The sequence below is a fragment of the Dermochelys coriacea genome, chromosome 2 (assembly GCF_009764565.3).
Source record: "Dermochelys coriacea isolate rDerCor1 chromosome 2, rDerCor1.pri.v4, whole genome shotgun sequence".
NCBI lineage: Eukaryota > Metazoa > Chordata > Testudines > Dermochelyidae > Dermochelys > Dermochelys coriacea.
The window spans coordinates 44,765,745-44,792,720 of NC_050069.1; the positions used below are offsets into that span (position 1 = coordinate 44,765,745).

The 26,976-nt window shown below is 39.4% G+C and overlaps 2 protein-coding genes across 6 annotated transcripts in view; one reads left to right on the forward strand and one right to left on the reverse strand.

Moving 5' to 3' along the window:
- RBM12B (RNA binding motif protein 12B) overlaps positions 1–26,976 on the forward strand; it is a 41,562-nt gene that overhangs the window by 9,746 nt on the left and 4,840 nt on the right. The window contains exon 3 of the transcript XR_006278722.1: positions 22,843–22,957. The gene's annotated coding sequence lies outside the window, so the exon portion shown is untranslated. The remainder of the gene's footprint in view (positions 1–22,842; positions 22,958–26,976) is intronic.
- The window catches only part of CIBAR1 (CBY1 interacting BAR domain containing 1), a 33,101-nt gene continuing 15,472 nt past the window's right edge, over positions 9,348–26,976 (reverse strand). For 2 of the 5 annotated variants that reach the window (XM_038392013.2, XM_038392015.2), the window contains 5 exons: positions 26,758–26,763; positions 25,592–25,696; positions 24,593–24,706; positions 22,829–22,948; positions 9,354–10,630 (listed from right to left, as the gene is read on the reverse strand). In XM_038392013.2, coding sequence (XP_038247941.1) covers positions 10,529–10,630; positions 22,829–22,948; positions 24,593–24,706; positions 25,592–25,696; positions 26,758–26,763 — 447 coding nt within the window. In that variant the 3' untranslated portion in view covers positions 9,354–10,528. Of the gene's footprint in view, positions 10,631–22,828; positions 22,949–24,592; positions 24,707–25,591; positions 25,697–26,757; positions 26,764–26,976 lie in introns of all 5 variants that reach the window. The other 3 variants (XM_043507616.1, XM_038392014.2, XM_038392016.2) reach the window with 3 other exon arrangements.

The following is a 26,976-nucleotide window of genomic DNA, read 5'->3' on the forward strand; positions in this document are numbered from 1 at the left end:
TTTTTCATTAATTGTACACAGTAAGAGATAAAACTGACTAATGTATCAGGGAAGATATTTTGGTTAGACTGTTTAAAACACATTTTTTTTTACCATGTTTAACTCCAGTGACTAATGAACGGTGAAAAGAAAAGATGGCTTTGATAAAGATTTAGACCTCTGCCCCTTTACCATATAAACTCAGAGCACGGGGACATCAATGAAATCCTTAGGAAAGACCGAACTCTATATTCCCTGACTTTTCTATGGCAAAAATCCTTAAAGGTCATACACTTCATACACTATTAAGAAGCAAAATTTAAACCCCTTGCAGGTCACCCATAATTTATAATTATTGTCTTGGATGCAATAGTAAGCACTGATTCCCTGCAACCTCCATTGGTGGAAATATCAAAAGTACATTATTTAACTAAGAAATGTTGCCATGAAAAATATGTACCTATCATGGCTTTCTTAACATGTTTGGGCTTTCTTGGGTGTTACATTTTGGCTTTCCAGGTTAGCTACAGCCATATTCTATCATGGTTCAGTTTCTTTCATCATACAAGTGATAGATAGATTCTTTAGGAAAGTACATAGCAATACTCAATTCATCTGGCATAGAGGAAAATTACTAAGAAAGGATGCATTATTGTACTAGGAAAAGGTAGCTGGAAGCTTAGTTCTCCAGTATTTTTACATATTATCTACCTGCTTAGATAAATTCTCTACTTCCCTGGTATCAAAGAGATGGGGGTAGTGCATCCAGATTGAACAAACCCAAAATCTGAAAGTCTCCTTGAGTTGGATCAGGTCTGCATTGATGCAGGCAGTGGTCGCACTAAGCATTCTTGGATGGCTTAAACTATAACATTGACTGTGTATCTTTTAGAGTAGCAGCCGTGTTAGTCTGTATTCGCAAAAAGAAAAGGAGTACTTGTGGCACCTTAGAGACTAACAAATTTATTTGAGCATAAGCTTTCGTGAGCTACAGCTCACTTCATCGGATGCATTTGGTGGAAAAAACAGAGGAGAGATTTATATACACACACACAGAGAACATGAAACAATGGGTTTATCATACACACTGTAAGGAGAGTGATCACTTAAGATAAGCCATCACCCACAGCAGGGGGGGGAAAGGAGGAAAACCTTCCATGGTGACAAGCAGGTAGGCTAATTCCAGCAGTTAACAAGAATATCAGAGGAACAGTTGGGGGTGGGGTGGGGGGGAGAAATACCATGGGGAAATAGTTTTACTTTGTGTAATGACTCATCCATTCCCAGTCTCTATTCAAGCCTAAGTTAATTGTATCCAGTTTGCAAATTAATTCCAATTCAGCAGTCTCTCGTTGGAGTCTGTTTTTGAAGCTTTTTTGTTGAAGTATAGCCACTCTTAGGTCTGTGATCGAGTGACCAGAGAGATTGAAGTGTTCTCCAACTGGTTTTTGAATGTTATAATTCTTGACGTCTGATTTGTGTCCATTCATTCTTTTACGTAGAGACTGTCCAGTTTGGCCAATGTACATGGCAGAGGGGCATTGCTGGCACATGATGGCATATATCACATTGGTAGATGCGCAGGTGAACGAGCCTCTGATAGTGTGGCTGATGTGATTAGGCCCTATGATGGTATCCCCTGAATAGATATGTGGACAGAGTTGGCAACGGGCTTTGTTGCAAGGATAGGTTCCTGGGTTAGTGGTTCTGTTGTGTGGTGTGTGGTTGCTGGTGAGTATTTGCTTCAGATTGGGGGGCTGTCTGTAAGCAAGGAGTGGCCTGTCTCCCAAGATCTGTGAGAGTGATGGGTCGTCCTTCAGGATAGGTTGTAGATCCTTGATGATGCGTTGGAGAGGTTTTACTAGCCATCACCTTCAGCCCCCAACTAAAACCTCTCCAACGCATCATCAAGGATCTACAACCTATCCTGAAGGACGAGCCATCGCTCTCTCAGATCTTGGGAGATAGACCAGTCCTTGCTTACAGACAGCCCCCCAATCTGAAGCAAATACTCACCAGCAACCACACACCACACAACAGAACCACTAACCCAGGAACCTATCCTTGCAACAAACCCGTTGCCAACTCTGTCCACATATCTATTCAGGGGATACCATCATAGGGCCTAATCACATCAGCCACACTATCAGAGGCTCGTTCACCTGCGCATCTACCAATGTGATATATGCCATCATGTGCCAGCAATGCCCCTCTGCCATGTACATTGGCCAAACTGGACAGTCTCTACGTAAAAGAATGAATGGACACAAATCAGACGTCAAGAATTATAACATTCAAAAACCAGTTGGAGAACACTTCAATCTCTCTGGTCACTCGATCACAGACCTAAGAGTGGCTATACTTCAACAAAAAAGCTTCAAAAACAGACTCCAACGAGAGACTGCTGAATTGGAATTAATTTGCAAACTGGATACAATTAACTTAGGCTTGAATAGAGACTGGGAATGGATGAGTCATTACACAAAGTAAAACTATTTCCCCATGGTATTTCTCCCCCCCACCCCACCCCCCACTGTTCCTCTGATATTCTTGTTAACTGCTGGAATTAGCCTACCTGCTTGTCACCATGGAAGGTTTTCCTCCTTTCCGCCCCCTGCTGTGGGTGATGGCTTATCTTAAGTGATCACTCTCCTTACAGTGTGTATGATAAACCCATTGTTTCATGTTCTCTGTGTGTGTGTGTGTATATAAATCTCTCCTCTGTTTTTTCCACCAAATGCATCCGATGAAGTGAGCTGTAGCTCACGAAAGCTTATGCTCTAATAAATTTGTTAGTCTCTAAGGTGCCACAAGTACTCCTTTTCTTTTTGTGTATCTTTTGAGACACTGGGCTGGTGTTTTAGTAGTCTGCAAATATTTCTGGAGGTGCAGCACATTGTGGTGGATTCTGAAGCAGAGGAAACAACAATCATGGTCCTCCTCTTTTTGATGCTCTTCTGCTGTGCTGACAGGGCATGAAGCTGCTGAGCAGTCTTCCTTCTTAGATGCCATGCCTGAAGTACAGTAAATAACTCATCGGCAAGGAAAGTACTGGACCAGTAGAACAAATGCTAACCTCACTGAGCTAGGCTCAGGCAGCGTGTGGCATGCCAACACCACCACCATGCTAATGATCTGGAACAGGTAGGTCTCAGGTACCTGTGCATTAAGGCGGATAACAAGATATATTTGGGATCTGATTAAGCGCTGAGGTTTGCAGGAGAGTGGTATGCTCATTGCTGATTAAAGTCAAGAAAGAACTGACCGGTATTTTTCAAAGAGCAGCATATATACTCGGTAGTGGCTGGTGTGTAGTAGTAATCAAGGAGCCTGGCTTCTGCTACCATCAGTGACCCCAAAGCCTTAAGTGCTAGGGAAGATGTGCTGAAGAACTAAAACCCAGCATTTGTGCAGCCTTCTCATTCCTATCTTTTAAATATTCCACAATCAGAGCTAAGTTACTCCTATTGATAATGCAGAAGTGAGAACAGTTCTACATGCCACTGATAATAAAAATGGATTAGTCAAAATCAAATGCCTTGTATTACATAGGAGCATAGGTCTGCTGAAGGAGGTGTCATTTTCACTCAATTTTTTCACTGTACAGTACCTGCACCTGAAGTACTTCTTGACAGTTTTAGAAGAATGTGAAAATACAAATCTGTGAGGTCAGTTTTCAGATCTCCTAGAATAATGAGGAAAGGCTTCCCAACTAGAATCTTGAGCATTTGATTCACAAGTTACAGATTGTGAGACTGAAAAAAAAAAAATAAAAAAATTGTTCTTTCATGTCAGTTCCTGAATTTCGTTGTGTTTTTATGCTCCATACTATGCTTTTATTTAGGAAGGCTAGTGTTTGACTTTTCTACCTCACCTTTCTCTCCCCCTCCCCTGCTATCAATTTGAACTGAGGTTATGGTAAAATCCTCTAAACTGTATAATCAAATATGAGCACTGGAGGAGACATCTCACATTTTGATCCTTTATTGTAAATGGCACTTGAAGAAGTGCACTTTATACCTCCTCACACAGTTCCAGGAATTAAATTGTATGCAAAGGGTTAATATTTCACACATTTCTTGATCACATTAATTTTATTCTGAATTGTATATTAACTCAAGAATTTGTTGATGTATTAAAGCCTAGAAGTATAGTTATAATGGATCTTTCTGCCTTAGAAATTCCAAGAATGTCAAATCTAGATTCCCCTGGTTTTACTGGAACGGAGGTTTTAATGTATACAGAAAACTCGCCCCCACAGTAACTGAAGTGGGTGGGGAGGGGGAGGGGGCGATGTAGATGGCCACAAAAACAAAGTAGTGGAACTAAAAATTCATTTCTCAGCTATGGTCTTTTGTGATGTTTGACCACTCTTCTCTAGTTTCTCAGGGCTTGGCTACACTTGCGAGTTAGAGTGCATTAAAGCAGCCCCGGGCTCCCTAGCTCACTACTCATCCACACTGGCAAGGCACGTAGAGTGCTCTGACTCCATGGCTGGAGCGCTGCTGGTACTCCACCTCGGTGGGCAGATTAACACTTGTTGTGCCTTGGCTGAAACGCCCGCGCGTCAGTGTGAATGGGGTGTTGCATTACTGCGCTCTGATTAGCCTCTGGAAACTTCCCATTATCCCCTTAAGTCAAGTGGACACTCTTGTCATTGTTTTGAGCTTGCTGCAGGAATGCGGATATGCCCTTTGAAAGCTCCATTTCTGACAGTTGTCGTACTTAACTGCTCCGAGACAAAGCAAGCCATTAGTGTGGAATGCTGTGTGTGAGAGAGAGGGGCCGGGAGGAGGGGTCTGCTGCTGTCTGAACTTACAAGGCAGCATGCTGATGTGCTCTCAGGCCCCCCCAAAACCCACTCTCTCTCCCCCCACATACACACAATACACTTTGTGTGTCACACTCCATCCCACCCCCCATTTGAAAAGCACGTTGCAGCCACTTGCATGCTGGGATAGCTACCACAATGCACTGCTCTCTGTGGCTATTGCAAGAGTTTCTAATGTGGCCACGCCAGTATGCTTGCAGCTGTCAGTGTGGACAGATTGCAGCGCTTTCCCTACTGTGCTCTATGAAGGCTGGTTTAACTCAAAGCACTCTACATCTGCAAGCGTAGCCACGCCCTTACATAGAAAATATCTGAACCTATAATCTAAGAAACAAGCAGGAAATATTAAAACAAACCTTTCATATCTTTCTCATGCGTCATAATACAGCAAAAGAGAACAAGTCCATATTTTGCACTTTTGCAGGTCACTTTTCAAAATCCTTATTAAATTGAGCAATTTAGAAACCAGGCAAAACTCACAGTATTGTGGCTGAAACAAGTGTTCAGTGTCAAGTTATGTTCTAATTAAAACTACTGTTTAAAAAGATTGCTTGGTAAACTGTGTACAAGCATACAGTAGGTGTTTTAATAGAGCTAAATGTAAATTTGTACATGGGGGAACAAAGAATGTAGCCCAAGTTGTATCATAAAAAACAGTGACTCTGAAAAAGATTTAGGGGTTGTGGTGGATAGTCAGCTGAACATGAGCTCCCAGTGTGACACTGTGGCTAAAAGAACTAATGTGATCCTGGGATGCATAAATGAGAACCTTGAGTAGGAGCAGAGAGCTTATTTTATCTCCATCTTTGGAACTGGTGTGATTGCTGCTGGAATATTGTGTGCTGTTCTGGTGCCCACAATTCAAGAAGGATGTTGATAAATGGGAAAAGGTGAAGAGGTGTGCCAGGAGAATGATTAAAGGATTAGAAAACATGCCTTATAGTGACAGAATCAAGGAGCTCAATCTCTTTAGTTGAACAAACAGATTGTAATTAAATTACCCATTTACTATCTATGAATACTTAGATGGGGAACAAATATTTAATAATGGGCTCTTCAATCTAGCAGAGAAAAATATAACACAATCCAATGCCTGGAAGTCGTATCTAGATAAATTCAGACAGGAAATAAGGTATACATTTTTAACAGCGAGGGTAATCATAGAAATGTAGGACTGGAAGGGACCTCAGTAGTTCATCTAGTCCCTTCCCCAGCACTGTGGCAGGGCTAAATATTATCTAGATCATTCCTGACAGGTCTTTTTCTAACCTGTTCTTAAAAATCTCCAATGGTAAAGATTCCACAACCTCCCTCAATGACCTTGTTCCAGTGTTTAACTACCTTTACAGTTAGGAATTTTTTCCTAATGGCTAACCAAAATCTCCCTTTCTACAATTTAAGCCCATTGCTTCTTGCCCTGTCCCTGGTGATTAAGGAGAACAATTTATCACCCTCCACTTTATAACAACCTTTTATGTACTTGGAAGACTCATGTCTTCCCTGAGTCTTCTCTTCTTCAGACTAAACAAACCCAGTTTTTTCAATCTTTCCTCATAGATCATGTTTTCTAGACCTTTAATCATTTTTAGTTGCTGTTCTTTGGATTTTCTGCAATTTTTCTACATCTCTCCTGAAGTGTGGTGCCAAGAACTGAACACAATCCTCCCGTTGAGGTCTTATCAGTGCTGAATAGAGTGGAAGAATGCCTTCTCATGTCTTGCTCACAACACTCGTACTACTACATCCTAGAATGTTTGCTTTTTTTGTAACAGTGTTCTATTGTTGACTTACTTAGTTCATGATCCACTACAACTCAGATACTTTTTTGCAGTACTCCTCTCTAGGCAGTCTTTTTCCTGTTTTGTGCAATTGATTATTCCTTCCTAAGTGTAGTACTTTGCATTAATTCTGTGTTGAATTTCATCCTTTCTATTTCAGATCATTTCTCCAATTTGTCCAGATCATTTTGAATTCTAATTTTGTCCTCTAAAGCACTTATAACCCCCTCCCAGCTCTGTATTGGCCACAAACTTTATAAGTGTACTCCATGCCATTATCCAAATCACTTATGAAGATACTGAATAAAACTGGACCCAGGCCAGATCCCTGTGCAACCCCACTCGATCTATCCATCCAGATTGATTGTGAACCATTGATAACTACTGAATACAGTTTTCCAGCCAGTTGTACAATCCCCAGTTAATTTTTTCATCTAGGCTCTATTTCTCTAGTTTCTTTATAAGGTTATATGAGACAGTATCAAAAGCCTTAGTAAAGTCAAGATGTATCACATCTTATCCACAAGGCTTGGTATCCTGCCAAAGGAGGATATTAGGTTGATTTGTTCTTGACAAATGCAGGTTGACTGATCACAATGTTTTCTTCTAATTGCTTACAAATTTATTTGGTCCATTATCTTCCCAGGTGCTGAATTTAAGCTGACTGGTCTAATTCCCTGGGTTGTCCTTATTCCCTCTTTTAATAGATAGATACTATATTTGCCCTTTTCCAGTTCTCAGGGTCTCTCTCCTGTCCTCCATGAGTTCTAAAAGATAATCACTAATGGCTCAGAAATCTCTTCAGGCATTTCCTTAAGTATTCTTGAATGTATTTCATCAGGCCCTGCTGACCTGAAGACATCTGAATTGTCTAAGTAATTCTTTACTTCTTGTTTCCTATTTTAGTCTCAACTCCTATCCCATTGACACTGCTGTTCACTAGTAGTTGTCCAGTCACTGCTAACTTCTTTGGTGAAAACTGAACCAAAAGGCATTTAACACTGGCCATACCTGTATTTTGTTAGTCTTTCCTTCCTCATTGAGTAATGGGCTTACCCTGTCCTTGGTCTTCCTCTTGCTTCTCATATGTTTATAAAATGTTTTCTCGTTACCCTTTACATCCCTAGCTAGTTGTTCAACCAGTGAAACAATTTACCAAGGATTATGGTGGTTTCTCTATCACTGGCAACTTTTATATTAAGATTGGATATTTTTTCTAAAAGATATGCTCAAGGAATTATTTTGGGGAAGTTCTACGGCTTGTCATATGCAAGAGGGCAGACTAGATGACCACAGTGGTCCCTTCTGGCCTTACTCTGAAAACACAGAAGCAGATGCCTCTTATATGCAGTTACATCTTGGTAGACTTCTGACACTCAGCTGCTACAACAGGGGTGGACAAACCTTTTGGTCCAAGGGCCACATCTGAGTGAGAAAATTGTATGCAGGGCCATGAATGTAGCGCTGGGGCAGTGGGTTGGGGTGCAGGAGGAGGTGCAGTGTGCAGGAAGGGGCTCAGGCAAGGGGTAGGGGTTTGGGGTGCAGGAGGGGACTCAGAGCAGGGCTTTGGGGTGTGGGTGCAAAAGGGGTTCAGGGTGTGGGCTCCAGCCCGACACCACTTACCTTGAGCAGCTCCGGAGTGGCAGTGGTATGCAGCGGGGCTAAGGCAGGGAGCCTGGCCTGGCCACGCACTGCTCCTGGAAGTGGCCAGCATGTCCAACAGTAGCTGGGGGGGTGGGGCAGGGCAGGGCAGGCAGCTCTGCTGTTGCCCTCACCTGTGGGTAACACCCCCGAAGCTCCCACTGGCCACGGTTTCCCATTCCCGGCCAGTGGGAGCTGCGGGGGCAGTGCCTGCAGGTGAGGGCAGCACATAGAGCCCTCTGCCCCCTCCTCCCTCAGGGGCCACAGGGATGTGGTGCCGGCTGCTTCCAGGCATGGTGCGGGGCCAGGGCAGGCATGGAACCTGCCTTAAACCTGCTGCACCATGGGCCTGGCAATCCTGTGGGCCGGATTGAAAGCCCTTACAGGCCAGATCCAGCCCTCTGCTGTGCTCAACAATTCTTAAGATTCTTCATGACTGTGCCCTCTTCTATTGTACTTTTAATTTAATCTCACTATACCTAGCTAATGCTCCCTAGACTGGGCCAATTTGACTGTTAGTCACCTTCAAAGATGGAGATTGTCTGGAACATCCTAATTGCCTCTTTTATTCCCCACCCCTTTTAAAAATACAGCACAAAACTCACTTTTATGCTATCCCAGTAAGCTGTCAACTAGTTTGTCTATTTGGGTGATGGATTAGATGACTTAGTATTTGAAATGGAAAGGATATGATCTAAGGTCCACATATGAGTGTTTAGTCTTTTCCTCAACTGTTTCCTGGCTATTCTTTTACTGTAACATGTCATTCCTAAAACTATTTTACATGTTCCTATCAGATTTTTTCTGAATTACAACACGTTTTAAGAGATTCATTTGGATTTTCACCAGTGATACATTGACGCAAGTCTTGTTTTTCCTCAAAACAAGTGTGTATTATAATATCCTACAGTATCAACACTTGAAGATTACAGTTGTCCATGTAATATAAATTGTGAACTATTCCTCAGTGCATTCTTTTGTTTCCCCATAGTACCTAAAAGAGAATCTTACGTGCCAGAGAATCCAGTTATATTTTACTTAGTTTAGCTAGTGCCTACTTAAGATACTAATTTAGATTATGTGTTACTCATTCCTGGATACAGATAAGTGTCAAAATTCCAAATGACAAAGAAAACATTTTTCCTTAAAAACCTTTATTTTTCCATCATGTACATAGATAGTTTCAATAACTGCAGATTAAGATTAGTAAATACTGATGTTCAAGATCAATAATATACTGAAATAACTATCTGGCAGACAGACTTTCACTCGATACAATAATACTGAATATAAATTTGATCCAGGAATGTGTATAAGAAGAGATACTTATATAGGAAAATACACTGAAATCTTGTATCAACTGTCCATAACTACTCTAGTGGTAAGAATCAGTAACTGAATTGACTGGTATAAAAGGCAAGTATGAAAAGGTGATGTATACTTATACTATGGTTCTTTTATCATGAAGGCACTTTCACATAAAAAGGAAGCTGTATGAAAAAGTAGAGCTCTTGGACTAGATCCTTGGTTCTGATACAAGCCATTTGCACCACTCCAGTGGTGTAAAACCCATAAAGCTCTTTTAACTAGCCAGTTGAGGCTTTCCCCAGTTTGGGGGAATCCCCAAGAAACAGAAAGGTAGAAGATAGCAATATGCTACCCTGCGCCCTAGTCCATGACATAGGGGCATTGGCAAGGCCAGGATCACGTCTATATTCTGCTTTGCAGCTACCACAGCAGCTCTTTGGTGTTGTGGATAGCCAGGCACAAGCTGCAATAGTAGCTGCATTACAACCTAGCCCCAAGATTGGGAGGGAGTGGGTGAAATGAAGCTAGTATACAGATACCCAAATCCTGTGACAAATACAGCTCAGCTAGACGTAAAAATAAGGATCCTTGTGTTCACTATCTGTCTAGGCAATAATTAAATATTACACTGCAATTAAATATTGAATGCAATAGTAGACAAAAAATGAAGTTTAACTAAAATTATATAGACTATTCAATCTTGTAGTGTAATTCTTCTATTGAAATGTTATTTGCTTTTCATTTTCTGTCCACTGAAATCATACATTTTCAGAACACTTAGTTACAATGTTCAAGACTGACTTGCTGTTCAAGTAACAAATAGTCAATCAAACAAACAAGGATTAAATGTTGCTGACAATTTCTTGCTGCCTTGTTGTAATTATTTTAATGGATGACCTCAGTGAAATTCTCATTATCTAAAATATAAAAGCTGTTAAGCAAAGACAGGCCTTCTTGTCATGTGAAAAAAACAAAAAACTTAGAACAGTTCTCAAAGTTCTCTCTCTTCCTTGGTAGCTTCCAATTCATCATCATCTTCCTCCTCCTCTTCATCATCTTCCTCCTCTTTTCTTAGCCGACTGTTAGAAATTTGCTAAAAATGGAATCCAACGCATAAGTCATACTTTTTGCATGACATTTTGGAAAAAAGTTTCCCCACCCCGCATCCATGCAGTTTTAGGACTGAACTGGTTGTATTATTTTAAAAAAAAATCTAAATTTCCAGCAAGGAATATAATACCAAGCATAAGACACAGTACATAATAAAAACTTCAGCTAGCTAACTGAAGAGACTGATTTTAAAATGTTGCACATATGATACCAGTGTCAGTAAAAGAAAAATAAATACACATTTATGGGACAGAGTTAATGAGCTAGTAGCAGTTCAACACAGCTAGGTGGGCCATGTCTAGGCTATGGCTGTTACAGCGACACAACTAAGGTGCCATAGCACCAAAGTGTAGATCCTTCCTGCAGTGATGGAAGGGGTTTTTCCATTGCTGTAGGAACTTCACTTGCCCAAGTGATGGTAACTAGGTTGAAGGAACCATTCTTCCATCAACCTAGCTCTGTCTACACTGGGGGCATAGTTTGACATACCTACAGCGCTCAGGGGGATGACTTTTTCAGACCCCTGCATGCTGTAGCTATGTCGACTTAACTTTTAAGTGTAGACCAGGCTGTGGGAAATCCAAGTTTGTTTCCTTGATATCGCAAGCCAGCTGTGCAGGGAAGTCTGTGGAGGCCTTGTAACAATTAGGAAAATAGAATCCAACCTCTTCAGTTAGCCAAGAATCAGCAATGACAAGCTCCAGAGGAATATTCATGTCTTCCTCCTGAGAAAGTATCACCACAAGGTATGGTCTTGGTATTCTTTCTGCAACCTCCCTCTTCCCACCAATATCGGAACTCCTTTCTCACCACAGTTTTCCATGCATATGAAATGGTATTTTTGTCCCTGCCCTCCTGCTACTAGTTATCGTGGAGGGGTGCAATGTATATGTCCTTTCTTTGCTTCCCCAACCATAACCTATATCTGATGTGACTGCTGTCCAATTTTATTCCATCTTCGGAGAGCCTCTGCTGTCCATTCCCCCTTGCTACTGACATAAGGGCTTAAACTTGACTCTCCCTCTTTTATGGTAGCGGGGATCATGCCTATAGTTAACCATTCAAAGTAGGAATTCCTGAAAACAAAATAAAAAACCCCCAACCGAGGTGCTGGAGGAGTAAAACAATGCAAATATTAAAACAAGTCTGGTTATTTTTCTCCCTGATGCACTTTTCTGAAAAGTTAAGGTTTTATTTCCAAGTGTCCTTTGAAACCATCTGATTTATAATTATTACCCTAGCTACATTAACAGAGCCCAGACAGGCAGCTATCAGATCATGTTTGCAGTTTTGAACCTGATCTTCTGTGCAGATACTACTTATGAGTCCCATCTATTTTTAATAACTAGATGCAGAAAAAGTTTTTGACTGAGTAAACTGGCATTCCTTAAAAGATACTTCAGATACATTTGGTTTAGGCCCTAAATTTCAAAATTGGATTAACTTCTTATATTCCAACCCATATGCTATTATATGAGTGAATGGATAATTATCAGAAACATTCCTCATTTTTAGAAGCAGAAAGCAAGAATGCCCCTTATCACCTCTTTTTGCCACAGCAATGGCTTTATTTGCCCAATCACTCAAATAATCCTAATATAAATGGAATTACAATAAGAAACAGGGAATAAAAGTCGCCCTTATATGCAGAAGTCATGGTATGTGTTACAAATCCAGCTCACACACTAGTAGTAGCAAGAGGAAATCTTAAAATTTGGCAGAAAGTCAGAATTTAAAATAACCAAGTCAGAGTGCCTGGATGTAGGTGAGGGCTCTGATTTATAGTATGATATACAAGATAAATACAAATATAAATGGGTAAGTACATCATTAAGATATCTAGGAATATACTTTTCTAAAATATACTTTTCTATGCAATACTTGCATAATATTAATTATATTCCTTTGATTAAGAAAATTGAGACATCTGGACATTTGGTAAAAATATGAAATTTCCAAGACAAAACTACAAGTAGTTAAAATGAATATCTGATCCTTAATTAGCTTCCTTTTCCAAAGGCTCACAGTTTTAGTCCCAGGAAGTCTCATAGATCAACGGCATCCACAATAAATAAATTCATTTGGAGAAATAAGAACCCCCCAGGGTTAAGCAATCTATGTTATAAAGGCCAGGATAAAAGGCAGGATTGGCTTTATAACCACTCTTTTATTAAAAACAACAATAGAAGCTTGGGATAATTTATTCAGAAGGCTAAACCCACACCTATCACCTCTAATATCCATGACAGACAATATAGAAATTAACACCATAAAAACCTAGGAAGTTTAGACATTTGGGAAATTACAGGTATATCAAAATTCTGTCATCTGTTTGGAGAAAATACATTTAGATCACTTGATGAAATATGACTCACAAGAAACACCAAAATTTCAGTGTATCAATATATACTATTAAGACATTTTTCAATGCACCCTACAAAAACGCACACATAAGAAAAAATTGTTGGAAATTGAAGAACTATTCACTACAGCCATGAAACACAAAAGTTTACCTTCATTCTTTAAAAATAATCTTTAACTGTTACTTAGGGCTTGTACACACTAGCATTTATGTCAGTTACACGTATGTCACTCAGGAATGAGAAAAAGCCACCCCCCTGAGCAGTGCAAGTTACACCGACCTAAGCGCCAGTATGGACAGCGCTATGGCAGCCAGAGAGCTTCTCCTGTTGACATAGCTACCATCTCTCACAGAAGTGGATTTATTATGCCAACAGGAGAGATCTCTCCAGTTGCACAGAACATCTACACTAGCTGCACCACTGTGATTGATTGGTGATTCCTCGATTCAAGGATGATCTCTATCACGGATTTACATACGGGTCCTGAGATGACTCAGGAGTCTAATCGTGGAACTGAAACCCACCTGCAGTAGGTACAGACATTTTGTGGCAAACCAGCTGCCTGCTGGGAGAAAGTTCTTTCTTTTGCCTTCCTTCTCTCTCTCTTTTCAGCTTCAAGGGCAAGGCGCTTCTCCTCGAAGTGGGCCATTGCCTGATGGAGGCCATGGCGCCATTGGGGTCGGTTGGTGGCTTGCTCCTCCCAGCTTGTGATGTCCACATCAGTTTTCTTAAGATACGCTTTCAGTGTGTCTTTGTAGCGTTCCTCTGATCACCACGGGATCTCTGACCATGGAGTAGAGGGCTTGTTTTGGGAGGCGAGAGTCTGGTATCCGCACACAATGTCCAGCCCAGCGAAGTTGGTGCATGAGGATAATTGCTTCAATGCTGGTAACATTGGCTTCAGTGAGGATGCTGGCGTTAGTGCAGCAATCTTGCCACTTGATGTGAAGGATCTTCTGCAGGCATCTTTGGTGCTTACCTCTCCAGACTCTTGAGGTGCTGTCAATAGGTCACCCAAGTTTCGCACCCATAGAGGAGTGTGGGAACAACAGTTGTATTATAGACCTGGATCTTGGTGTCCTGCCGTAGGTCACGGTCCATGAAAATGCATTGGAGCAATTTCCCAAAGGAAGCACTTGCAGACTGGATCCTGTGCTGGATCTCACTGTCGATTTTTGTGTTTTGAGAAAGCTGGCTACTGAGGTAGCAAAAGTGCTCAACTGTCTCCAAAGTCTGACCCTCGATGGTCATGTGCAAGGCCTGTCGGAGGTTGATAGAGAACTTTAGTCTTCTCAATATTGAGTGAGAGTCCTAGGCTTTGGTAAGCTTGTGCAAGAAAATCCAGTGTGGACTGAAGGTCATTCTCAGCGTGCGCGAGGATGACACAGTCATCAGCATACAAGATAAGTAATGGATGCCCTGAAGACTTTAGATTAAAGTCTAAGATTAAAGAGTCGCCCATCCATTTTGTATTGAATGTCAACTCCATTGAGTCGTCGGTGTTTAACGAGGACCAAAATAACTGCTAAATAGATGGTGAACAGGGTTGGGGCAACAATGTATCCTTGCTTAACCCCAGTTTTGATAATGCAAGATTCCATCTCAAGGCCATTACAGAGAACCGTGGCAGTCATCTGATCATGGAGAAGCCTTAGGACCTTAATAAATTTTGGAAGGCAGCCAAATCTGGCCAACACCTTCCACATGGCTTTGTGACTGACAAAGTCAAAGGCTTTTGTCAAATCAATGAAGGCCATGTCCTGATTTTTCTCCCGAGACTTTTCCTGAATTTGGCGTACAATGAAGATCATGTCAGTTGTCCTGCAGGATGGTCTAAAATCACACTGAGATTCTGGCAATATTTCCTCAGGAAGGGGAAGTAATTAGTTTAAGAGTTATGGGCAAGAATTTTCCTTGCTGTAGATAGCAAGGCAATGCCTCGATAGTTTCCACAGTCTGACTTTATCTTCTCTTAAAGACTGTAACAATGTTAGCATTTCTCGAGTCTTCTGGAATCACTGAAGCAATTCTAGTGTGGAATAGCCCTTACAGGAAATAACTACGTTCATGAAAAGATGGATAGTTGATGTACACATAGACACCAAAACTGAGGAATGGGAGAACATATGCAGCAATATTCCCCACACCTCAACACATTAACAAAAGAAAACTATACAAATTTATTTATTTTGGGTACTTAGTTCCCCTTAAAATTAAACAAATTTATGGTACAGGGACAGGCAAATTCTGGAGAGAATGTAATGAAATGGGAGTAATTTCTCCATATATTGTGGACCTGCCCAAAGATTAAGACTGTTTGGAAAACCATTGGAGACTCTATATGGGAGAGAAATAACAGGGTGTCAGCTGTCAGAAAACCCCTTATTATTTTTATTAAATTGTCCTGAAACTGTTTTGTAAAAGCCATAAAGAATTATACTCAGATGCTGCTAAAATTACTATAGTAAGTTAGTAGAAAAGGAGTGGCTCCCATAAATCTACTGACATAACTACTTGAAGTCTGTGGAAGTTTTGGAGTTTGTGGGAAGATGGTCATTGCCCAACACCACATCTGATTGTTTGAGAACTTTTTTTGAATAATAAGGAAGGGAGAAACACCTTCAACAATAGTCAAAGTCGAACTCAAAACTGAAATATTAAAGTAAGGAAAATAGGATGAAGGAGGAGAAAAAGCTTAATATTGTGTAGATTTTGATAGGATGACTAATAAACAGGTAACATCTAAATGTAGGAAAAAGAAGTGTAGACCTAAACATGATATGAAAAACTAACTGGTGCTATCAACTGAAAAGATGGAAGAGGAAGAATAGAAAAGCATCAACCACAATATGTGATCAATAGCATAAATATGAAGAAAGTGACTGGTAGCAGGTCTTGTCAGTACAGCTTTAGGGACTTGCATAGATCAATTTATAATTTTGTATTTGTGCATAATACTAAGTTTATCTCTATTAAAATTGTAAAACAAGTTTTATAAGATTTGTTATAAAATAATGGACCTGTTAATAAATAATTAAGAAATCTGATTTTCAGTGTTTTCTTAAAGGCACTTGAGTTCTCAGTCCTAATCTGCCACATGACACTGTCAAAATGGCAGTTTCCTGTTTTTAATTGTGGTTTATTCTGTTTCTGGCACTTAAACATGTTTAATGACCCTGCCCTTAGTGATTAGGATATTGCATATTACAGTGAAGTTTTCCTTTATGGGAGCCTTAGAACTTGGATTTCCATTCTACACAGAACCTGTTTTTTAAAAATGAACTATAAAGATTATAAGGAGCAAGTGATCACAGTGGGTTCAAACTAGTATTCATGCCATTTGGCAGACTAAGGCCTGTTCTACACACACTTTGTGCACCAGTACTATTTCAGTTAGGGGTTGGGTTTTTTTTGTCCAGAATAGTTTTCCCCAGCATAATCCCATATGGGAATAGCTATCCTGGTATAAAGTACCTTTGTACCAACACCACGGTATGCACACTAGGAAGGTCACACAACTTTAAAAATACTAGTACAGTTAAAGTCATACAACTTGTGTGATAAGCCCTAACACATCAATTCTGACATCTACTGTTGCTTTCCTGCATGATAGATAAAAGCTTAAAGAATTTTCTATTTATTGCTACCCAGTTGCTCCCAAGTTATGAAGCATTCTCTATCTGCCTGAGTGATAGACATATTAGAGCAACAGTTCACTTTTTCCACACATTAGCAAGGCACTCCAGCATGGTTTGTCAGTACACCTATACAAATTAACAACTAAGAGCTGACCCTTGTTATTTTACATTATGTATTACAATTCCATTGACACTTACTGCCTTCATATAGTGGGTATGATATATAACTAGAACATTTCTAAAATGTAATACTAGAATATATCATTTGATACTCATTTTTAAGCTCAGAGTTGTCGCTGCCTGAGTATGAACTTGACGTTTTTGAAGTAGATACAGTAGAGGGAACATCTCACAAATCAGTTTTGTTATTTGAAAATAAAACTAGTATAAATTAAAATGGATTGTTATGAATATGTCAACTAAACCATTTACTAACAATGTGCTCAAAGTTAAGAATTCAACTGAGGCATCTACATGTCTTCACATTTGATAATTTGTATGCACACCACCTGTTTGGAAGATACACAACTTGCTGCTCTACCTTTGCTCTGTTAAATTTCAAATTTAAAAAAGTGTGTAATTTACATTTGACTCTTTAATAGTTTTTTGAATACACACAATGTGCGAACCTCATACATTTAAACTGTGTACATCTCTCTATGGATGTCAAGTCTGTAACAAATAAAATTTTTTTTTACACTGAAGAAATATTTGAGTCACAGGAACTAGCAGAATTCTTTTTCTTGGGAGTGTTGAAACTTGCAAATTAAAGAAAATATAAATTGCTATAAACCTGAGACACTGCATATCTTATGTTAGCATGGAGCAAATTTTTACAACTGTTATAAATTTTTGAAAATATAGATTAACAGAAAATCTATTTACTCACTGAACAAAGTTAAGAGGCAGACACCAATACTAACTGACTGAAGAAGCAACCCTTAAATTTTTCCTCAATGAGAAATTTGCTATTTACTTTCTGTTGGTTGCTGTATTTTCCCAGTTGCAGAGATCTACTGAAGGAATAGCCTGCAATGATCCTAAGTAATTAAGGTTAGTTAATTACTCAAGAAATAAGATTCTGTGGCAGGTATTAAAAAACATGACATGCCATAGAGATTTGAGCGGAGAACTAACATCCAGAAACTCTCCAGTTATAATCTTAGATCTCATTCCAGATCCTCCAATGCCCTTGTAGCAAGTCAGTTACAAAGAATTACTATCAAATTAATACGGGAAGTCCTCCTGCAGTCTGGAAGAATTTACGAGGATGCCCTCTTGCAAGTTTTAAATTATTGTACTTCATGCTTAGATGCTCTAGAAATACAGCAGACCCTCGCTAGAGTGCGCATCGCTATAGCGCAGATTCGCATACAGCGCGGTCGCGGCGATGGATCCCAAATTTAAATATTTAAATTGGGATCCATGGTAACGCAGTCCCTGCATTAACCTGGTACTGCGCATGGACCCGCGTTCTAGCGAGGGTCCAGTGTATCCTACATAGAGAGGTTAAGTATCTAATATGTGTCTCAATTTCCCCATCTGTAAAATGGGGATAATACAACAATACCTTCCAGGGATATTATGAGGGTTAATAAATAAGTCTAAATCACTATGCAATTGCTAGTGTAATTATAGGGTTTTAAATGACCTTGCCTGGTAAAACCATGGTGAGGTAGTCGTCTTGCACAAAAACAGAATAAAGCCAAAGATTATTCTTCTATATAAAATGTTGAAAGCCACTCTGCAGTAAACCTGGTTTAGGAAACAAGGGTGAAATCCTGTTCCCAGTGAAGTCAGTGGCCATTTTTCCATTGACTTCAATGGGGCCAGATTTCAACCTGGATCTGCAACTAAATCTCAAGTATACAAAAATCTGACATAACCTTAGCATGGAATTAAATGTTCCAATAAAGAAAGCATAGTCATTCAGATTCTGGTTAGGCTAACAATAATTATAGCTACCAACTCCTCCATCAATAGAGTAAATAAGCAACACAGATTTAAAATAAATAGAAATCTTAGCTCTACTATCTCTGTAGCAGTATAAAATAACTAGAAAATTTTAGTATTATACAGCTCTGCTAACACTCCATTTAATGCACATCTGCTGAGGGTTAGCTACAGATTAGTGCAATTTTTCATGATTTTTGCTAGTGGAAATGTAGGAGAGCTTGAAATATCTAGAATTAGATTTAACCAGCAGAGTTGTAATACTTTGACATTAGATAGCAATTCTGAAGGATTTGTAAGTTCCTAATAAGCATTAAAACTAAGAAACCTTGTACACTCCTGATTTTACTAACAAACAGAGGCCCTGTGAAATTAAGTGACTTGCCCAACATCATATACTGACTCAGTGGAAAAGTTAGAAATATTAGCCAGGTGTCCTGATTCTGTCACCTGTTCTGACCCAAAGTGTCTCAGCTAGGTTTCTAACCTTGTCACAGCGGCAAAGACATCTTATCTGATGTAACAGGAGAATTATATACATACACAGTTATTGTTGAAGATTCCAATAATTTGTAATGGATTTTATGCAGAAAAATAGAAAAAACAAATAAACGTAGATAGAAGACCAAACCAGGACGTTTTTTCTGTTTAATTGATCATTAAGATTAAAACAGAGATCCCATTTCATAAACCAGAAAAAAATCTGTACGAGAATTTACAAAGATAGTATTCTTATCCACAAAACCCAAAGCCCCTTCTGAATGAATGTGCCAGTCTGCTCTAGGCATTAAACTCTGAGAGGCCACAATGATGTAATTTGATTGAGGTCTAAAATTCAATGAAGGATAGAGTAAGACATCTTTGTTAGTGCTGACTAGCAAGTGCTGGTTCAGGAACATCACCAGACTGAGTCCCACTGCGGTGGCTCCATTTCAATGGAGAGACTAGACTACTAAGTTCTTGTGGACATTACCACCTGATAGTTCACAACTCTAATGCCCAATGTGGCAAAAGAGAACATCTTTTCCCCCTGAACATCTAATTTACCTATCTAAATGAAGGGACAAAGTGGACTTGACCCCCGCACTTTAGCTCTTTGAATGGCAACTGTCACCACCAATTAATTTGGAGTTGGGTGGGTCAGGAGAATGAGAATCCCTCAGGAAGCAGCTGTATAATTTGTCTGCTTTCTTAGAAATTGTCTGTCCAGGTGCTGGGTTTAACCAGATACCTTGCCAGTTTTTGATGGTTTATTATAGCTGGCAAAAAGTATCTCACTTCTAGAAGGTGACCCAATATATCAAGAACAGATGTGTCGTTTACTCTAAGGTTCCTAAAGGATGTTCAGGGTAATTAGTACCCAGCCTTTTCATGTGTTTGTGAAATTGGAACATATCTTCTGGAGAGGAGGAAGATGATGCACCCACACTATCATCTAGTGAAGTTTGATCATCCAGATCCATATCTGCATCCAAAGGTTCAATAGGCCCCTTTAGTTCCTCTTCAGGCAGTATGTCTGAGACAAGTAAAGAAAACTGTTCTTTCAGTACCAGACAGTGACAAATCAGGGCAGGATATGTCACCTGACCTCTTTTGGGAGAAGGCTCTGTTGGAAGCTGCCTTTCTTCAGCCCTTTTAAATTCAGATTAATACATAGGGGAAGGCGAATATGGCCATAATACCCAGGGTGGTACCTCCTAGTCCAAGGAAGGGTGATTTTATGGTCTGAGGAGTTGAAACTGAGAGTCTTGATAACTCTAATTTCCCTAGTCCTTTCCCTAGCAAAAGAAGGGCAAGGAATGGTATCAGGCAGGACATGGTCCGATTCTGAATCAGAGGCAGTTTCCAAGGGTGACAACAACAGTTTGGTATGCAAAAAGTCAAAGGTGAGACATTTCCCTGAGGAACCACTAGAGGGTCTAGGGGCAGGTTCATTGATCTACGGAGAGATCTGTATAGATAGGGAAACTGATTTACCCTGATTTACCTCCCTTTTCTTTTCTGGAGAAGGAAGAATTAGCATCCCACTATCTTACACTTCTTTACCTTTAAGCATTGAGGATAACTTATTCAATGCTGCATGAAGGGTTCCCCTGATCTGAATGAGGGTGTTCCAGGGGCTTGATACCTGCGCCACCATGTTACTGAGTCACCCTATTAACAGTGGATCCTTCAGTAGGAACTTGGTGGCTCACAAGAAGCATTAGGTGCCTCATCAGGCTCACAATGAAATTTCAAGTATAGAACCAATGGCCTCTGATCCAGACCAGAGTACAGATCTGTAATTTGGTCTTGGCCCTCTATAACCACTCTTTGTTGTGGCTCTGACTTCCAAGGCTGAAGCCTTATAGGGACACTTTTGAAATTTAGTGCATGGAACCAGACATATCAGTTCCTTAGATATATGCTTTCGAGAATTAGCTTTTTCAGCAGTGGTGTTACCTCGGAGCTTATGGATTCACAGTGACTGGTACCTTAGGTTTGACTCCAGTCAAAGAGGCAGACACCTACACTAGGACTTTCCTGGAATTTTTGACCACCTTGGGGGCCAAAGCTGAGGCTGGTCTCCCAGTCCTTGCAGATCCCTGGGTTTCTAGGACTGAAAGGTTTATGTGCTAATGCTTCCTGCAATAACATAGGCTGGAGGCAAAGGCAACTCCTTTCTGGACGTAGGGGTGAAGGTGCTGCACATAGAGCAAAGAGAAGATGAATGACATTTTCTCAAACAGGTCAGATAACACGTGTATCCAAAGCAGGAAAAGCAGCAGGGCACGAAGCCCACCTTTGAACCCTGATTTCTTTGTCTTTGTTTCCAACATACTAGAAACAAGGACTTGTGCCAGGGCATTAAGATTCTTAGTCAAAAACCCATCAAAAAAAGAAGACAAGAAAAAAAGAACTAATGTCTAGCTAAACTAAGAACGTGATGACACTGGGAACAATATGTTCCTTTGAATTGGGGGTGCAAGGACCTGGCAAGTATCCTGGTCCATCTGCTACCATAGTTGGAAAGAACAGAAGCAATCATCACACCACACCTCTTTTAGAGCCCTGCCCTCAAATCTTCAGAGCCACAAGGAGAGGGGCATGGAGCATGAGAGTGCTCCAATGAGCACTTTTAGTAGAAGGTTCCACTGGTCCAAACTACACTGTTGATGCAGTTCAAGAGTGGGAATGTGCAGAGGCCACTCAAAGAATGTCACTGTGTCTCTAAAAAGCTCCTATTACTAGACTGCTCCATAAAATGCAACATGAGAGCCAAAAGCCTGCTAGCCTGCTTACTACTAATCACTTACTACTAATCACAGCCCTGAAACATTTCATTTTTAGAGATTTTGAAATGTTGTTCAATTTCTCACAACCTGTGACTGTTTTGTCTGTAAGATACCTTTTCTTCTTACTCTCCTTTTTTGCCCTATTATGGTATATTTTTAGATATATTGTCAAGAACTTTTGCATGACTTCACTTTTTTTTTTTTATTTCTCCATCATCATCTCCCTCTTCATATTTTTTCAATTTATTGGACACATTTTAAAATATACTATGAAATCTCCCTGTTCATCCATACTAGATCATTTTACCCATCTTGATATATTTATCCTTAAGTGGAATGCATTCTTGCTGCAATCATTAATATTGACAAGTGTATCCTACCCAATTTCTGTATCTTATTCTTATCACAGTCAGTTCACATTTCCTAAAAAGTCACTGCAATAAAGCTGGCCCTTCTAAAATGAAATAAATATTAAAAAAAGTTTCTACAGAATTCTTCTCCACAACTCATACTCAACAACGGCCAGTTTTTATTTCCTACAAAATCATTTTACAAAGTTAGTATTCTAAAATTAAGAAGAGAAAAATGTTTTATCTATTTTATTCTTCTATCACCCAAGTGTTGGAAGAACTTTGTTTCTGACATGTCCCTAACCAGTTGTTCCTTTTTTGTATAAAATAGTTTATAGCAGAGTATTTACTATTGTATGCAAATCCTAATCAGTTTTAACAAGGTTATTATAATTCCTAGGAACAAGATACAAAATTAAAATGTTCACTGAATGTATCTGGAATGAACCCCTCTCCATCCTCAGATGGTGTAATTTGTCAAAGGCCCATTAAAGTCAGTGACAATTTACATCACCTGAGACTATGCTCCTGAGATACCGTCTCTAATTTAACACATATTCTGAAATGAACCTTGAACCTAACATTCATGTTCTCTATCTTACCTGTATTATTCCAGATGAAAATTTTGATGAACCAGTTCTTTGAAGGGGAGACTTTGAGTTTGCACGGACTATGTCTAAACGAGACTGATAGTCTGGTGGATACAGTGAACTCCGAAAAACCTGTTCAAGGTAAAATAGCAGTGACTTTAGTGCCACGCTATAAATGCCAGATTGACAGCCCAAGAGACTGAAGCTCTCTAACACAAGTACAGCATTGGACAGTGCCAATACAATCTTACCCTCCCAATCTTGATTTAAAGAGACCAACTCTGGAACAGAGAGAATAATTCAATCTATACTTAATCTATAGTAATAGACTATTAGATAGTATGCTATATAATTAATGCCATTCAACATGGTTTTATGGAAGATACACCTTGGCAAATTAACTTGATCATTTTTTGATGAGATTACAAATTAAGTTGATAAAAGTAATAGTGTTGATGTAATATACTCAGACTTCTGTAAGGTGTTTGACTTCGTACCACATGACATTTTAATTGAGAAACTGGAATGATACATGTTAAATTGATTAAAAACTGGCTAAATGATAGGTCTCAAATGTCATTATGAATGGGGAACCATCATCAACAAGCATTTCTAGTGAGGTCCTGCAGGGATCAGTTCTTGGGCCTACATTATATATTTTTACAATGACCTTGGAAAAATTATTGATAAAGTTTGCAGAAAACACACGATAAGGGAGTGTAAATAATGAAGAGGACAGCTCACTGATAGAGAATAATCTGACTTGTTTGCTAAGGTGGGTGCAAGCAAATAATATACATTTCAATACAGCCAAATATAAGGTCATACCATATAGATACAAAGAATGTACATCATACTTACAGGATGGTGGACTCTATTCTTAGACGCAGTGACTCTGAAATAAACTTGGGGGGTCCTAGTGGATAATCATATGAACTTGAGCTCCCACTGTGATGCTGTGGCTAGAAGGGCTAATGCAATCTCTGGATTTACAAACGGGAACATCTAGTAGGAGTAGGGAGGTTATATTACCTCTGAATTTGGCAATGGTACAACTGCTACTGGAATACTATGTCCAGTTCTGGTGTCCACACTTCAAGAAGGATGTTGAAAAATTGAAGATGGTTCAGAAAAGAGCCACAAGTATGATTACAGGATTGGAAATTGTGCCTTCTAATAAGAGACTCAAGGAACTTAATCTATTTAGTTTATAAAATAGAAGGCTAAGGGGTGACTTAGTTACAGTCTATCAGTATCTACATGGGGATCAAATATTTAAATAATGGGCTCTTCAATCTAGCAGACAAAGGTATAATAAAATCCAATGGCTGGAAATTGAAGCTAGACAAATTGAGACTCGAAATAAGGTACACATTTTTAACAGTGAGAGTAATTAACCATTGAAACAATTTACCAAGGGTTGTGGTGGATTCATCATCAATGGACATTTTTTAATCAATCAGAATTGGATATTTTTCTAAAAGAAATACTCTAGCATTCAACCACAGCAATTGGACTTGAAGCAGAAGCTAAGGAAGTCCTAATGACCTGTGTTATTCAGAGGATTAGATGAGATGATAACAATGGCTTAAAAATCTGTATATGAATCTATACCCACTTTAAGGCACCTTTACACAGCTGGAGTAGTGTAAAAGGGGCCTTAGTGTAAATGAGAATCGGTACTATGCATTTTCTGATTTAGTCAACATTTGTAGATCCAGTGTGCAACTTGTCCTTGTCCGTAAATAATAAAAAAAGAATGTTGAATGGTCTTACCTCTAAATCGTCACTCTCATCAATATTGTGTATATTTTGGTAAGCAGCAGTGTAAATCTCTAAAGCTTTTCCATGGAACAACATTTCAATAGTAATAAATTCAGAAAATATGCTCTAAAAATTAATTAAAAGAGAACGGTTTTATTTGTGTGCAGGTATATTAATTTACATGACAAAAGTATTAGAGTAGCAGCCGTGTTAGTCTGCATCCTCAAAAAGAAGACTAATGAATTTATTTGAGCGTAAGCTTTCATGGGCTACAGCCCACTTCATTGGATGCATGCAGTGGAAAATACAGTAGGACGATTTTATATACATAGAGAACATGAAACAGTGGGTGGTACGATACACGCTATAACGAGAGTGATCAGTTAAAGTGAGCTATTACCAGCAGGAGAGAAAAAATAACCTTTTGTAGTGATAATCAAGATGGGCCATTTCCAGCAGTTGACAAGAACATGTGAGGAACAGTAGGTGGGAAAAATAAACATGGGGAGATGGAATTAATTTGCAAACTGGACACCATTAAATTAGGCTTGAATAAAGACTGGGAGTGGATGTGTCATTACACAAAGTAAAACTATTTCCCCACACTAAATGACATTTTAAGGCAACAGGTAATATTGTATCCAAATGAAATGAAGAATAACTAGTTGATGTTTTTGTGTGTAATGTTATTTGGGTATTGAAATAGTTGTGAATATCACAGTATTTGCACCAATTAGTACTTGTGCACAACTCACGTGAACTGGAGGTGTTGCCTAAACTTGCCAAACAGCAACTAAAATCATTCTGACATATCAAGAGTGATGCCATAAATTTAAATGTGAACTATATATAGGGTGACCAGATGTCCCAATTTTATAGGGACAGTCCCGATATTTGGGGCTGTGTCTTATATAGGCAACTATTACCCCTCACCCTGTCCCACTTTTTCACACTTCCTGTCTGGTTACCCTAACTCATTCACGCTCTCGCTATATATATTTACATGCACACCTTTATGTCCTTTATTTTCTGTTTCTCAAAATTGTCAATGGTTTCCTCCAACTGCCGACTTGTTCGAGTTGCATCCATCGAAGCTCTCTGTAGATCACTTTCAGCCTTATAAAAATAACCAGATAAAGATTGTTATTCCTTGAATTGATATTTAAAAAGTTGTGTACTTTACTTTAGAAACCATTAGGCTGTCCTGCACATGCAAGTTACTATAGTTTAGACTTCTTGTGAGTTGGACATTAATATCACTTACACTGATGTAGAGCCCTTTAGAAGAATTTTCAAAGATTTGTACAAGAAAAAAACCTAAAATTTTGAGAACATGAACTATAAAGCTTGGTGTAAAAAAGTATGCTAAGCAAGTGAGTCTCTAAAGCAATGGTGGACAACCCACATTTGGCCAGTCAGGGTAATCCTCTGGCGGTCCGTGAGACAGTTTGTTTACACTGACCGTCTGCAGGCACAACCACCTGCAGCTCCTAGTGACCATAGTTTACTGTTCCCAGCCAACAGGAGCTGCGGGAAGCAGCAGCCAGCACGTCCCTGTGGCCCGTGCCACTTCCCACAGCTCCCATTGGCCGGGAACGGCGAACCGCGGCCATGGGAGCTGCGGGCGGCCATGCCCACGGCCAGTCAGGGTAAACAAATTCTCTTGTGGCCCACCAGTGGATTACCCTGATGGGCTGCATGCGGCCCGCAGATTACCCACCACTGCTCTATGGAATTAGTAATAAATAAACATACGTCATCTTCATCTCCTCCTTTAGGCCCCAGTTCAGCAAAGTTCTTAGCACTATCTTAATTTTAAGCATGAGTAACACCCTCCCTGTTCAGCAAATCATTAAGTATGCACCTAATTGTTTTCCTGAATCCTCCCATGATGTACTGCAATAGACAGCTTTGGCATATCGTATTTGTCTGATACAGTTCTGTCACTACTGGTATTGAGTAAGTAGTAGATACTGTAATGTTAATTAAATTATTGTCATGGTAATAGAATGTTATTCTTGATCCACTTTAAATAGATATGGACATATTTTATATACTAATTTCTTAGGAAAAACAGTATTCTATTGTATCACAACACTCTAAAACATGCATAGTTTGAAATTAAATAATTAAAAAATTTTATTTTGATGTTTCCTCTTCAGAAACACAACATGCACCTGTGACTGAAATTATAAATAAAGGAAAATATTTTTGATGAAAATGAAAGTAAAATATTTACAGTACAACTGTTACATGTAATCTTTGGTAAAAAAATCAATATGCTTACATAAAAATATTTTTATCTACAATGTCTATCTTTAACACATTATATGTGTTCATATGTGAAATATTTGATATACCAAAAATACCCAGTAACAGTGAATGTTCCTTCTGGG